Genomic DNA, 16,067 nt, shown 5'->3' on the forward strand with positions numbered 1-16,067 from the left:
TTACGTGTTGTAATTGTCCTCTTTGATTCCGGGTTGTTATCTTCTGTGAATTACTATTGTTACACATCTCTGTCATTTCATTACATCATTATATCTCTGCCTTGTTTTTCCTATTATTTCCAGTAGGGCCTTGACCTGACCTCGCCATTACCCTACTGAGGTTAGGCTTGGCACTTACTGGGTACTGTTCATACTACTCTTCTGCACATCTTTTTGTGCAGATCCGGGTTCTTCCTACCATACCAGCTATCAGTGAGCTAGCCCGTGCGTGGAGACTTCAAGATATATCTGTCAATATCTGCAGACCTCGGAGTCCCCTCTCTATCCTTATTATGTTGTCTTTCTTATTCTCTTTAGACTCTGATGTATAGAGATATTTAGCATTTCTCTTTAGAATTTATGACTTATTTCTATCGGGTTTGGGGAGTTATAACTATTTCGAATCGCAGTTTTTTATTTATTTCAGATGATGAGGTTTCAGTTCAGCTTTAAATTTAGTTATTTCGCATAATTGTTGGGCTTACCTTGTCTTAGAGACTAGGTGCCGTCACGACATCCTACGTAGGGAAATTGGGGTCGTGACATATATGTTTGGTATACAATCTTTACCTTTTCATCCGAAAAAGAATTGGTAGTATATAATTCTGTCATCTGGATCTATTTATACATATTGGTTGTTGGCTTGCCTAGAAAGTGGTGTTAGGCTTCATCAGGGTTCCAGCGGGATTTTGGGTCGTGATACCAATCCTTCAAATTGCAAACGTTCGGCAAATAGTTGCTAAAACATTCTAGGAACCTCCGAATCCAAATACGAATACATGCCCAAGTCCAAAATTACCATACGAACCTATTGGGACAATCAAATCCTGATCTCGAGGTCATTTACTCAAAAGTCAAATTGTGGTCAACTCTTCCAACTTAAGGTTTTCGAATTGAGAATTATTCTTCCATCAATAGTCCGGTTTCGGCTCACTAGCAGTCCCACCAATACTTAACAGCTAAAAATTGTGGATTGTAATTGGAACTAACACTAAAAGTCTTTGATATATTCTTCTCATTAAAAGTATAAGGGATGCAGTAGGATGAGTATAATCTGATATTTTATCCTTAACTAAAGGTCTTACATGTGGAATAAAAAAATTCTAAAGCTCTTCATCTTAAAATGAACCCTACGGCCTATGCGAAACGAATCTGAATTAGACGTGGAACGGAAAATTTCGGACGCAAGATAGTTGACCAATAAAAATCTAGTGACCAATTTGAAGTCTTGTGTAACAATTTAGGACACATTTTTTGGTTAACAAAAAATATGTAATTAAAGGGGTTCGGGGTCAGATTAAAAATAACAAAAATTATGGATAAATACTAAAATTTTCAAAAAATTTTAAAAACATACACATTCAAATTATTTAAAATTTTTATTTCCCTCTTCTTTCTCCTCTTTACTTCTTCTTCTCCTTCTTCCTTCTTTCTTCTTTCTCTTCTTCATTCTCTCATTCTTCTTCCTTACTTTCTTCTTTCTTTTCAACTTTCATTGTTGTTGCTGCTAGTTCGTTTATGTCATCATCTTCTTCTTCATTATCTTGTTTGTCTTTTCTTCTTTCCTTCTTCATCTCATTTTCATCTTCTTCTTCTTCTTTATTTTTTCTTTTCTTCGAGTGATTTAAAATATACGAGAGAAAGAGAAAAATATAAAATTTTACAAAGTGAGTATTCTGTAAAATACCCTCGAGATATTGTGAGGCATTCCCATAAATGAGTATTATGCAAAATATCCCCGGGATGTTTCAAACATCCCCTTTGAAACATCTCCCTAGATGTTTCAAACATCTCTCAGAATATTTGAAACATCCCCGGGATGTTTGAAACATCCTTCGGGATATTTCTTCTGCTTCTTTCTTTTTGATATTTGATCTTTTTTCCATAAATATTTCAAACATCTCTACAGATGTTTGAAACGTCTATGCAGATGTTTTGAAATATCTCAGTAGATGTTTGAAATATTTCTCTAGATATTTGAAACATCTTCCTAAATATTTGAGGATTAGGAGTGGCGGGGGATAGAGAGGAGCGTTGCAAAATGGATGAGCAAGGGGAGGATAGAGAGGAGCATTGCGAGATGGAGGAACAAGGGGAGGAGGAGGAGTGGCGGGAGGAGGTGGAGGAGGAGTGGGAGAAGGAATATGGGTGGAGGAGGAGGGGGATTTTTTTGTAAATAAGAAAACTTTGGAATTTTTAAAAATTATGTCATTAACACTAATTACAAAAGTGTCTCTTCTACCACATTTTTAATACTTTTATCTTAAAAATTCATATAAGTTTTGAATTATCTTAAAATTTAAAATCCCTGAGTACTTTAAAAAAAAGAGAAATTTTCAGAAATCACTATGTTTTAGTGATTATTAGCTTGCTATAGCTATCATTTACTAAATTACTTCCTATAGCTATGTTTTCAGTTGTTATAGACTGTATTCGATGTATTTTTGTTACTGTATTCATGAATACAGTAGCAAAACTCGGCGAAAAATAGGAGAGTCCAGCTAAGCAGAGAATGTATTCGACTGTATTCGCGAGCTGTATTCGTGAATACAGTAACGGAATTTGCAACAAAAAAGGTCTTCGGCTGTTTAAAAACGGTAAGTAAATCAATTAACGCGATAAATTTCTAATATAACTTAACAAACTCAACTATAACACACAAAATTTATAATTTCAGTTATAGAAAAGATTCTCAACTGAAAAACACCCCAAAAATAGAGCAATCTTCAGATGTTCAATCTATCATTTCTTTTTTTAGTGGTATCTTTACTAAAATATTTTTTAGTGGTATCTTTACAAATAGATTTATATATTGAAATTATATAATTACATTGAATACAGTTAAATACATAAAAATACATTGAATACATAAAATATAGCAGGTCATCTATTTGTATTTCAATGAATACATACTGCAGATACATTTGAATACACATATACATCTAAATACATAAATTATATTAATTAAAAAAATATATGAATACATTCATGGAATACAGCGAGACAGTGAATATAATGAAATACATGGAATATAACGAGATACATTGAAATACAATTGAAAAAAAGATAGTGAATACAATGAAATACATGGAATACAGCGAGATATATTGAAATACAATGAAAAAAAAGGTAACAGACTCTTCAAGTTCCTCAGCCCCAAACTCCGTCCCCAATCCACCGATATCCAGGCCGCCGCCATGTGGGGCGTCGCTGCCGATACCGGCACCCTCTGAGTCGTCTAGGTAGTGAATCTCTCATTTATGCTTTGAAAATTTTGAGATCTACACTTTTGGGGCCTTTATCATCCTTGGAAGGATCAATGGCTTCCCTTATAGCAAATCCTGCATTTGGACTTCCTGAGGGAATAAATGGCTTCGGTGGTATAAATTATGCCAACGCTGCATCGCCAATGGGGCTTGATCTCGACAATGGCCTGTCAAGTCCTCCGCCAGTAATTTCCACAAGCTTGGCTAAATTGAGAGAGATAATGGCGATGAATCAGTGGAGAATCGTTGATAGAGAGAATGGGGAAGAGAATGGCGCTGTGACAGAGAGAAATTGAAGAGAGAGACATCCTGGAGAGAGAAGTTTACTTCCTATACGGTAATTTTGTGAGAGAGAGAAAAAAAGAAAGAAAGAGAGAAAAAAATAATACATAGCATATTTAATGACTTAAAGATAGGAAGTGAGCATAAATAGATATTTTGTTATAAAAGTTAAAAGATAGCTATAGGAGATAATTTTTTAAAAGAATATTTATTTATAATAAATAAGGAATCAACCTTTGGTACCGGAGGTAAAATTTCCTTAAAAAAAGCACATGATTCACATTTCCTATATTCCTAATTAGGTCACGGGTTAGCTAGCTGCTCTGCTGCTATCCAAATTTCGGCGCTGTTCTCGTTGAAAAACAACGACAAATGTAGAAACTCCCACTCGTCGTTTAAGGATTTATGTCCTGTCTTGACAGTACTTGTTATCTGTCATCTACTGAAATTCATTTATAAAAGAAAAATGAATAGAAAAAGTTGAGTCGACATCAGTTTGGAGTTTGGATTAAAGTTTCTTTTTTTCATTTTTTGGGAGTACACGCTCCAATTTCAAGAGAAAAAAACCTGTTCAAATTACAACTTGTCACATCTCTCTCTGGCTTTGCTATCTGCCAGTTGTATCATATTAATTGGTGGAAATTGATGTTTTTGTATTGCTGTGTAAAGTTTGTGATGAGCTTTGGATGTCTACTCTTCTCCGTTAGATTCATACTTCACACTATTCTAATACTTGTTTATGCATATTTAAAAGTTTTGTAATAAATAGGAGAAGAAACACAATTGAAGAAGAAATAAAAATTTCTCATCTTTTTCTTTTTATATCTCTTAGTTTGTGTTTTCTTGTTCTATATTGTTACTTTAAACTATATTTTATAACAAGTTTATTGTTTATATATATATTGTTACAAAGAGATTAAATTACATGTACTTAATAGTAAAATATATTTACACAACCGGATTACTAAAAAAATAATTGCATGTAATTCTATAGATTGATAACTTAGAGAAAATAATAAAATCGGTTAAATTGAACTTATAATGTAAAAATCATTAACAACATCCTCGTGTATAACTTATAGTTTCAAATAGTTGTTCAACTATAAGGTGCGCCAAAATGCACTTAGTCCACCGATGGTGGAATCGTAAAAAGCTTCATTATGGTGCCTTCTGAATAATACTTCAATTGAATGGTCCTTTTAATTATTCTTATATTAATTAATTGTTTCTAAATTATATCACTTTAATAGTATGATGTGAGATGCATTGGCCAATCAAATACAGGGTCTATGATTTGAAAGTAAAAACAAATCAGTATGGCAGAGGACTTCATTGATGTCCATGGAGTAACATTTTAGGTCTTAAATTGTGAGCATCCAGAGAGGGTTAAAAGGTTTTAATAAAATAATTAAGTTAAAGTCTCAATGATATAATTTGATAAGCAAGGAGTACAAGCTTGACTATTAACCAAGTCAAACATCTCACTATAATGTAGTGAGTCCTAGTATATTCCCCACAATAATGCATTTCTCAGTTTTTGGTAAAAAAAAATAATAATACTAATTGAGAAACAGACAAAAAAGAGAAAATAATGGGACTGGAAAATGGAACCAAGTGGTGAAGGACTGAAATAGAAGTAGCTTTCGAACACGTTTTTTCCTTTTTCAGGAAAAGCTACTGTGCTAGTCGACTTCAAACAATATTTTAGATGGCCTCTTTGCTACCGACGAGTATCATTATGTATCCTAGGACTTTGTAGCATTTTGTTATACTGGTAATTACTGCTCCCTTCGTTTTAATTTGTTTGAATGTTTTCGAAGTACGAGGTCAAATTGACTAATTTTCGATGTGAATTCAAATATAGATTCTCTAATTTTTAGAAAACCCAATTTGCCTTTTTAAATAATAATAAGTTCATTCTTTTTGAAATAGTGAGAGTACTATTTATTACTGGTGAAAAGGTGCTAAAATAGCAGCAGGTAGAAGTAATTGCCGTTATGTTGGTACCATGTTTTAGAATTTCTAGTTGGATATTTGTTTTGAACAGCATGTTTTAGAATTTCTAGTTGGATATTTGTTTTGAACAGCATGTTTTATATATCATTTCATGTCGTGTCGACAATCATACATAAATTACACCTAACATCATCGTAATCCACAATTTTTCACCACTTAAAATCAAGTCTATGTATAGATCAATTTAGGCAGTAGCTGCATAAAATTCAAATCATAGTTTTTCAATATTTTAATTTCGCGCTTCCATATTTCGTAGCAAGAACTGAACCTGCAATTTCAACTTACACTACACTTAAATTGACAAATCCTCTTGTAAGAGTACTCATCGTGTAATTTATCATTCTTGTCTATTGTAATAAATTTTTAAGAGTTTAATCTTAAAATCATCTTTGGGAGCAAATTTGACTTGTGAAAGTCAAAAAATGACTTCATTCATACCAACATGGAGTCAGCAATTATGGGAAATAAGGTGGGTAGTATGAGAGCTAAAAAAATTTCATCTTCGTGGTAAGAATGAGTTGAAGGGGGACAAATTTCAATTCTGACGGAGGTTTATAACACCCTGCAAATTGCCGACATGAAATACGTGAACAATATTATAGACACAGTACACAATACACAACATACCCAATATTATCTCACACTGTGAGTCTGAGGAGGGTAGTGTGTACACAAACCTTACCCCTACCTTGTGAGGATAGAGAGGTTGTTTCCAATAGACCTTCAGCTAAGGAAAGCATAAGCACCACATTAATGAAAATATAGACAAAGGGACAGTACCAAAAAGCCATATAAAAGCAAGATAAAAACAACAAGACAGTAAGGTAATCAACAATGAAAGAAAACAACGGTTTGTCATAAAAACCTAATACCAACAGAAAGCGAGATTGCGTGTCAATACTACTGTTATGAACACTCTAGACTACCTACTCTACTACCTTAATCCTCGACCTCCATACCTTCCTATCAGGGGACGTGTCCTCGGTCAGCTGAAGATGCGCCATGTCTTGCCTAATCACCTCTCCTCACCTCTTCTTTGGCCTACCTCTACCTCTCCGTAGGCCCTCCGATGTCAACCTCACACCTCCTTACCGGTGCGTCTGTGCTCATGTTCCTCACATAACCAAACCACCTAAGCCGCGCTTCCCGCATCTTGTCCTCAATAGGGGCCACCCACCTTGTCACGAATAACCTCATTTCTGATCCTATCTAACCTAGTGTGCCCGCACATCCATCTCAACATCCTCATCTCTGCTACCTTCATCTTCTGGACATGAGCGATCTTGACTAGCCAACACTCAGTCCCATACAACATCGTTGGTCTGACCACCACTCTATAGAACTTACCCTTAAGTTTCAGTGGCACCTTCTTGTCACAAAACACCGGAAGCTAGTCTCCATTTCATCCATCTCGCCCCAATACGATGTGTAACATCTTCATCAATCTCCCCATCCCCCTGAATAATAGACCCGAGGTACTTAAAACTCCATCTCCTAAAGATGACCTACGAGTCCAGCCTCATCTCCCCTTCCCCTCCTTGAGTCTCGCCACTAAACTTACACTCCAAGTATTCTGGCTTGGTCCTGCTCAACTTGAAACCTTTAGATTCCAAGGTCTGCCTCCATACCTCTAATTGCGCATTCTCATCGTCGCGCGTCTCATCAACCAATACAATATCATCTGCAAATAACATGCACCAATACCATATCTGGATTCAACAATATGACATATAATTATATCCAACTATTTAGGGCATTTTTTAGATAATGGTGATGTGCAAGTCAGTTTTCAATGAGTACTTGGTACTCACTAGCCCATGTATCAAGTTAGCTCACCTAGACTAGTGATTTTTAGAAGAGACCACTAGAAGCGCACCTAATATAAATACCTTCAACCTCGTGCGCTTCTTTTTGAAGATACAAATATAATTTGGTCATTTTTTCCAGATTTTTAGTTACTTCTATGAAGAACAATGGAGTAATTCATTATTATTTGACCAACTCATCAAAGAGGTAATTCATTCGGGTGACACAAGTCTAACTGATTTCAGGTACAGTTCATGCTTGAGCCATCAGGATTTAAAGTGCACCACCAAAACAAAGATGTCATACGCAGCAGAGCGAAGAAGCACAGTTGAATACTACGGAAATATCATCAGCAGCTGAAAATAATGAAGAGGTAGCATGAGAGATTCAAAAATTGTTAGTGGATGCTGAAGAGTAGATCCATAAACTAACGAGAGTAGATTCTGAAAGACCAGTTTCATACTGAATTTGCAAAGGGTAGCAAATTTTGGAAGTCGTTGACATGCACTTTTTCACAGATCAGATGCGTGATGTAGCTATTAACGCATACATCTAGTGCACCCTCACATTTTAACAAAAAGCTATGTCATACAACAAGAACACAGAAACGCACGAATGCACACAAAGAGTTGTAAGGCCAAAAGTTGACTCTTAATTAGTTGTAAAGTACACAAATAATACATATGTGAGGGCCTACTTCACACAGCTGCATGGTGTACAAAATGGAATTTAGAATTAGCTGCCTCAAACTCTTGGAATATGCTTAGTCATGTGTCCCCCTTTAACCGTGCAATTAGTTCATCCTGCCGACAGAATTGCATAGTGAGAGTTTATTGAAATAGAATGACATGTCATGCTACAGAATAGGCCAAATATTCAACAAAACACATTATACAAGTACAACAACAACGACGACGCCTCAATCCCAAACAAGTTGGGAAAAACACATCATAAAAGTAGAACTTAAAAAGTGTATAGTGAATTAGATTTACCAACAAGCTCCTTAAGGAGGAAAGGTAGAACATTTCAAAACCTATCTAAGATAAAAGGATAGGCAAATACTTACCTTCCTTCCTCTCAGTGAAAGACCTTTCTCCTTTAACAGAATCCGTAGCCTCTCAACAGTCATATTTTGTATGCCAGGTGTACGAGCTTTTGAAGTTTCTGCAGGAGTTAAGACAGTTTAATACATCATTAACTATAGATGATAATGCCCATGAATTTATTCTGCAATAAGTAGTTTCAACAAAGACTTCAAACAAGTAGATTTGCACAAAGACAGTAGGAATTTTAACAATGAAGTTCTACCAGTGTACATCTGACATGAAAAAACATGACGGTGTCTACGTGAGAACATACTATTTCTTGGACCTTTGGAGTCAAATCAATAGACCTCACTTTTTTATAAGGGAAATTGATAGACCTCATTGTAAGTGGTTTCCACGTTAACAGAGGTTTCGGGGATATGGCACTCAATGTCCCGAAAGGGACATTTACAGAAGTTCGAGCTAAGGCATGTTAATCACCTTTTTTCCATGTCATTCAATGTCCCGAAGACACATTTTCTGAAACAGCAGCTTGTATTCACCATCTAGTCCAATTAGATATATACAGAATATATGTACTTGATGCTTGGCAGTAATTCACACGGCCTATTATTGGTATAATATGTTTGGTGTACAATCTTTACCTTTTCATCCGAAAAAGAATTGGTCGTAAATGTTATGATCTCATAAGCAGTCCTAATACTGACATGATTATTAGTTTCTTTATGGATGATAAATACACTTTTTCTCGTTATGTCATCAATGCATAGTTAAGTCGAATCTCCTCTCTATTTATATTTATCATAATTCAAGAGGACCTCCCAGTTCTTAAAATTACACTAGCCCCCTGCCCATTTTCTCTTTCATTGCAAGAGTAACCTTCTCCTTTTGTGTTCCGTGATTAACTTTGTAAAATATACTAGCCCCCTCATGCCCCTTTTTTTTCTTCCATTACCAGCCTAGAATTCCCTCTTTGTGTTCTGCAATAAATATTTTAAGTTAAAATTTAATTCATTGCCTTGCCTAAGAATATCAAGATTGACCTTTAAGGTCAACGGAGGCTGTTAGAATGAAAAACACTACGATTAACTCATTAGTAATTTAGATACTACGGCTTCTATCGCAATCCATATGAGATATTCCATTTTATGATGTCCTAAAATATTCCAAAATTCTGCTAAAAAAGTTATTATAGTTCCTACGAACTTTTAGAATTCAAATTAAAATGGGATGCTCTCCAACCAAGATAAATTTTCAATATATATGTAATATATCCTTCTACTGCTCCTACTAATGTATACTAATCAAGTAACATCTTTTTTTTAATCGTGGTGTCCGGGCCAGCTTGTGCGCACCTCGACAAATTTCACGGGGTACCTGCTACCTCCCACCAGCACATGCATCGGGTAATTCTGTTCACCAAGGCTTGAACAAATGAAAAGAAATCACCTAGCGTTTTTACCTCCTCTTTGTACCTGAGACCTCATGGTTCTCGACTCACTTCATTGACCCCTAGGTCGCATCCTTGGGTGTAAGTACATCTTAAATTCCTCTGTGCCCAGTCAAATGGTATCTCATAAAATGGAAGGGTACGTTTGCATATAATACTAATGTTCTCCTTTTGTGGACCCAAAAGTATTACAGCTAATACTCAAACAATGCGATGAAAGTTTTCAGTTAGAATTTAGGAGTCAAATTTGACAATTTAAACAGATGAAGTAATAAAGAGCTAAGGGATACTCACCTGCTTTATTCTTTTTCAATTTAGCAATAGAATGCATGAACCACAATAATTCAAGTATATTTTTTATGAAAGACCACTTCGTTTAACAATATTTTTGATTGTACCACCTACAAAGACCCTAAATGATGATTAATAATGGGCTCACCTTGGCAAGAGGCAACTTGGTTACTGGTAGTAGCCTTCTTGCTTGATGCCCTACTATCCAATGCTTTTTCAGCAGCCCTGAAAGTTGGGTGGTGGCAGAAGATACAACACCAATAAGTTAACTGGACAGAGGTACACTAGCTGGTATAGGATAGCAACAATACTGAACAAAGAAAACATGGACAATTACCTTTTTCTACCATTGTCATTTGAGGAAATCCCCTTGCCATCTTTTGAACTATAATCACCCCTCTGATTCTTAAGCATGAGAGATCTAATCAATATGTTTTGTTGGTTTGTCTTAATAAGCTGCTCCTCTGCATATACAACATTTTGTGAAACGTAATTAGCAATCCAGATTGATGAAGACAGCAATCTACCTTGAAGAAAATGGTAAATGAGGAAAAGCATAGAATTTAAAATCCTAAGAGGAGAAAAAAAAAAGAGAAAGACATTCAAATTGCTTGAATCATCAAGACTCAAAACCAAGCATGTACTAGATGAGACACAATGAGAGGATATCAGTGCTTTACAATGACTTATAATAAAATTGCATATGCAAAGTCCAAGAAGCCAAACACTAAGCAATAAAACAACCATATGCAGGTAAAACTATGGTTGTCCAACGGGACGGGACGGGACGAGACGGCATTTAGCCGGGACGGAGGCGGGACGGGACGGGACGAAACGGGACAAACGGGACGAAACGGTAGGCCCATCCCATCCCGCTAACAAACGGGACGAGACAGGACGGACGGTAGGCCCATCCCGTCCCGCTAACAAACGGTACGGGACGGAACGGGTTCGCGGGCCTTAAGTGCCGTTTTAAAAAAAAAATTATTTAAGCATTGAGTTTGGAAACCGCTATTCATTTGATAATGACTAAGTTTTTAAAGTTTGCAACATCTAGTTTTTTGACTTATTTAATAAACTTAAAAATTAAACAGAAATTAAGAAACTAAGTAAAGAATTATAAAATATTAAAACAAATGACTTGTAATGAAATATTCTAGTAATTATAAATTTATAATAGAGTTATAATTTATTTAATATAATTTTAAGCCATTAAGTAACTAAGTAAGAGTGTAAGACAATTCATAAAAAAAATTCAACGCTTAGAGCCTTCTATTTTATTAATAGAACTTACAAATCTCACATACAAATATAATTCTTTTGAAGAGCACCTAATCTACGCAGCCACCTTCTAGGAAGGGTTCTGTTTGAACTAGGCCTCTTAGTAGCCAATTACAAATTATCATACTAATATTTGTAAGCTCCTATATAACTTCGTTGTAACTTATCTATAATTTCTCTCGGACATTGTTCTGGAATTAGCAATGTTGATTGATGTTCCATGAGTTCCATGCCGTCATAGCTCCCAGTGCTAAGTATCTCATTGTATTCTTCTACTTCCCTAGTTTCACCATATGTTGTTTCCATAGATTTATATTTATCAAACATTGATCTAACATAAGAATATATGTTAGCTTGGCAGTCTTCGAGAGATGGTTGTTCATTTTCTTGAATTGCTAAATTCTCATAAATTTTATGAACAAGTCCATTTGCACCTCTTAATTTTAAAGATGGGTTAAGTATAGTAGAAATTAAATAAACTTGAGGAATAGGGAAAAAATACTTTTTAAATTTTGCAATCATTTCATTAATGGCTGGTGCATAAGTTGGATTAATTTTGCAATCATTTCATTAAGCTAGTTGTTGCAGTCGTGTTAGCACTTAGCAGAAACATTATCTAAAGTGATAGTTAAAACTTTATCAATGAGTCCATAAAAATCAACAATTTGTAGAACAGTAGTTGCAATATATGCTCCAGTGTGTTTTGAATCAACAAATTTATAACCAATAATACGTTTTTGCATGTTCCAGTGATGATCAACCCAATGACATGTAACAGTTAAATAATCATAACCATTAGGACTACGACCTATATCAGATGTGAGATAGACACTTTACAATCTAAGTGAAACAATACACAACGAATATACTGAAGATATTCGGTTTGAAATTTAAAAACATCATTTCTAACCGTGGTCTTAGGAAAACCTTGAAAAGCAAGATTATAACTTTCTTGTATATAATGCACAAAAAATAAATAGGACACGGGACAGACAGAACGGGACAGGACGGGACGGGACGAAACGGGACGGAACGGGACAAACGGGACGAAATGGTCATCCCGTCCCATCCCGTGTCCCGTTTAACATGGGCCCATCCCGTTTAGAATTAAGTGGGACGGGACGGGACGCGGGACGAGACCGTCCCGTCCCGTTGGACAGCCTTAGGTAAAACCATTCAAAAGACAAAAAAAAAAGGAGAATTAGAGGCTAATTCAATTTTCACCGCAAAAAGAGATTGCTCAGCTAATTCGCTTATATAGAATTGCAGCTCCTTAAGCAATTTAAAAGGCATAATTATATAGAAACAGACCCGGAGGCGATGTTTCATGATCACAGACATATACCCGCATTCCACCCTGCATAAAGTTTCAAAATAAGTGGAGATCAAAAGAAAAAGAAAGAAACATTACTAAACATTTTCCAATAGAATCAATTCACCTTGAATAACCAAATTCTTTTACAGCTTACGCTGGTGGGCAGAAAAGATGATAGTAAACACGTAAGAGGCTAAGCCCATATAGACAATATAATCTTACAGAGAAGACAAACATAATAAGGAAAGACAAGGTTGACTGTTACTCTAAACGGTGCAAGGAGGTAGTTGATCTCAGATACGAGGTGCCACCTATTTATTAATCTTTAGAAAACCTTTTGTGATCCTACACCGATTCACGCAGTTTTAAGCATCACCCTGATAGCCATTTCTTTTTGGATGTAAAACCTTATCACTGTCTGGGCTGGGATTTAATAGTATCGAGCAAAAGGCAAGCATGGCTAGAACAGTTTTTTTCTCTACTAAATGAAACTTTATTCAGTAAAACATACTACTGTGTGTACTCGTGTTTGTATCTCCCTGAACTCTACATCCAATATAAGACCTAATTTCTTCTGCTGTTTTTTTTCTATTTCTACTCCAAAATTTATCCCACCAAAGAAGAAAAGAAAATAAGTTTGGGATAAATATATACTAGTAACAGTTAAATCTACTCAAAACATAAAAAGGAACAGTTATATCTACTCAATTAAACTGTACAGTGAAACATCATGTTTAACCTGTATTAATTACACATATAAAGCATCAGTAAAGAAAAGGGAATAGGGCAAGGGTGAAAAAATTAGGGTTTTGGAAGGGGGGAAATGTTACCGGAGTAGAGGAGACGACAGTAGTGGTGGAGGAAAAGAGGCCGCGAGAAGGGAGGTCGGCTAGGTATTTTGCGGCACCAGAAGTTGTTGCTTTGTTCGGAGGAAGGGATGATGTGCAATCCTCCATTGCTGCCGCTGCCAAATTACACTGCGAATTTATTTTGAAGTTAGAAATAAAAGGAGACTCTTCAAAGGGCAGGAAATTCGTTTTCCCCCCTTAATAGTGTGTTTCTTGGGGCGGTAAATAAAAGCCATTTTTACCAACTTATTATTACAATTTATACGAAACTTATTTACCCTCCCTAATTAAATTTTAACTTAATTACATTGTCATATAGAACTTGTTAATTATATACAAATTAGTTTTAAATGAGTATTCCTTGATTATATCCTATTAATTTAATAAATTCTGAAAAATCCTCACAATTCTTTACTTACCTAGACAAACTCTAGTCTTTCTCTCTTTGAAATCAACCCTCTTTCTACACCGATTCTACAAGATTTTTTCTTCTAAAGCTCATAATTTTCTCTAACAATGGCAAAGAAAGGGATTAACATTTTATCGATTTGAATTTTACCATGGCTGGAGTTTTGGAGCTTTTCTAGACTTCCCCTTTTCTTGTTGGTATTACAATGGCAGGCTAGCAGTAGATATACATTGATTATTTGGCTGGATTGTTTGAATTGAAATTGTCAATCAATAAATTTTGAAGGGGTTTGACTCTCCACCATTGATAGCCATTAAAAGGCTTCGAAGCTTTGAATTCGAATTCGAATTTTCAAAAAAATATGTTTTCTTTGAATTGGGTGTTATTGCAAATGATTGAAAATATTCTATGGAGTTTATATCTCGTTTTTGAGGGTATTTGGTGAAGATTAGATTTGATTTGGCTGGATTTTCATATTGAAATTCGAAAAAAAACACACCACATACAAAATATATACAAAAGATCTATTGTATAAAATTCGTAGGAAAATTGTATTTAAATTGTATGATGTTGTAGTTGTATTTAACTGAGTAAAAATGATGTATGAAAGTTGTAAGTAAATTGTATATTGTATAATTAGTTATATGAAATTTGTTTTTAGTATGTATGTTGTTGTAGATATATCAAATTTTGTATTAAATTTATATGAAATTTGTTTTAAATTTTATGTAGTTGTACCATACATTATTCTTTTCTTAAAATAGGTAATTATGACAAAGAGATAAGAGTTGCGCTAATTATGTCTTAAAATAAGTAACACACAATTGGAAGGAGTCTTATTTAGATGAAAGGACAATTTGAATTCCGCTCCCTTCATTTATGTCATTTTTCAAGCAAAGAATCGCCTAATTTAAGGCACTAATAATGGATTGTATATAAATTGTAAGAAAAACTTATTTAGGACGGGAATATACAAAACTTGAACAATTTTGATAAATAAGTTTCAAATATTGTATAGGAAAGAAAAAATATTTGCTCTAATCCTGAATTAATAATTATGTAATTCACTAACATTTCCCTTCTAATCATATTCTTCTATTTAAATTGTAAATGACCATAGGAGATAATTTACAGTATTTACTCTTATAACATCATAGCATATATCTTTAACTAAAATAAACAGTTATTATTTCTTTCTTTCTTTTTTCTTTTTGTCTAGTTACTATTTATTATCAAGCAGTATTTTCTTTTTATCTTGAAAGAATGATATTGTATAGCCGCTTTGAAAATAATAGTCGAATATATATATACACACACTTTTGCAGCTACATGATGTAAATAGTTTTAACATAATTAAGATAGAGCGTAGAATCCCAAATAGTTTAAGATTTAACCCAAAAAATAAAGTAATAATCTGCTATAATCATTTAAATAACATCAATAATTCAAATAACTTAACTCTTAAATATAGGGGCGGAGCTAAAGGGAGGCAATAGGGTTCAATTGAATCTCTTTCACCGGTCATAAGGATTCTAGCATAGTGGTAAAAGTAGTTAAAAGTCGTTTTAGATCATAGTTTAAAATTCTAGTTGTGACGCTTCAATATTTTTTAATTTTTTTTTGAATTTTCTTGTATAAATTTGTAGCTCCACAAATGCTTAAATATATATTCTATTTTAGTGTACTTGTTTTTCTTTTAAACATATGCACATGGTAAACTTTCCCTCGTAAGGAGTTCAAACTAATATCACGAACTTCATTTTGCCTCAGTGTGGACATCTGGACAATAAACACTTTATCTTCTAGTTACTAGCATGATATAATTCACTCAATGTTAACTAGGCGATAATAAAACCAAGATATAGGCCTTCCCTTGAATAATTAATAAAATTTTAATTATAAAAAGTTTCTTATTACACAAAGAGACTACAATAATTTGCATAATTTAGGAAATATGAATTATGATTGATGGAGCTATGATTTCGCCCAAAACAACTTAGAAAAACTCAACTGTCTGA

The 16,067-nt window shown here is 34.4% G+C and overlaps 1 protein-coding gene across 1 annotated transcript; it reads right to left on the minus strand.

Annotated features, from left to right (window-relative positions):
• Nucleotides 1-7,850: 7,850 nt before the first annotated feature.
• Nucleotides 7,851-13,826, minus strand: LOC107767986 (protein LOWER TEMPERATURE 1-like). Its single transcript, XM_075251760.1, has 6 exons — nucleotides 13,623-13,826; nucleotides 12,789-12,834; nucleotides 10,534-10,660; nucleotides 10,345-10,421; nucleotides 8,476-8,573; nucleotides 7,851-8,212 (listed from the first exon to the last, which is right to left on the minus strand). The coding sequence occupies exons 1-6, from the start codon at nucleotides 13,746-13,748 to the stop codon at nucleotides 8,177-8,179; spliced, it is 510 nt and encodes a 169-aa protein (XP_075107861.1). The 5' UTR covers nucleotides 13,749-13,826; the 3' UTR covers nucleotides 7,851-8,176.
• Nucleotides 13,827-16,067: the final 2,241 nt, after the last annotated feature.

Source organism: Nicotiana tabacum, chromosome 4 (assembly GCF_000715075.1).
Source record: "Nicotiana tabacum cultivar K326 chromosome 4, ASM71507v2, whole genome shotgun sequence".
Lineage (NCBI taxonomy): Eukaryota > Viridiplantae > Streptophyta > Magnoliopsida > Solanales > Solanaceae > Nicotiana > Nicotiana tabacum.

Coding starts and splice junctions, on each gene's coding strand:
- LOC107767986 (XM_075251760.1), bottom strand. CDS start 13,748: ATGGAGGATTGCACATCATCCCTTCCTCCGAACAAAGCAACAACTTCT. Junction 10,422..10,533: donor AATGACAATGGTAGAAAAAG/GTAATTGTCCAT, acceptor CCCAACTTTCAG/GGCTGCTGAAAAAGCATTGG. Junction 8,213..8,475: donor TTTCACTGAGAGGAAGGAAG/GTAAGTATTTGC, acceptor TTCTGTCGGCAG/GATGAACTAATTGCACGGTT.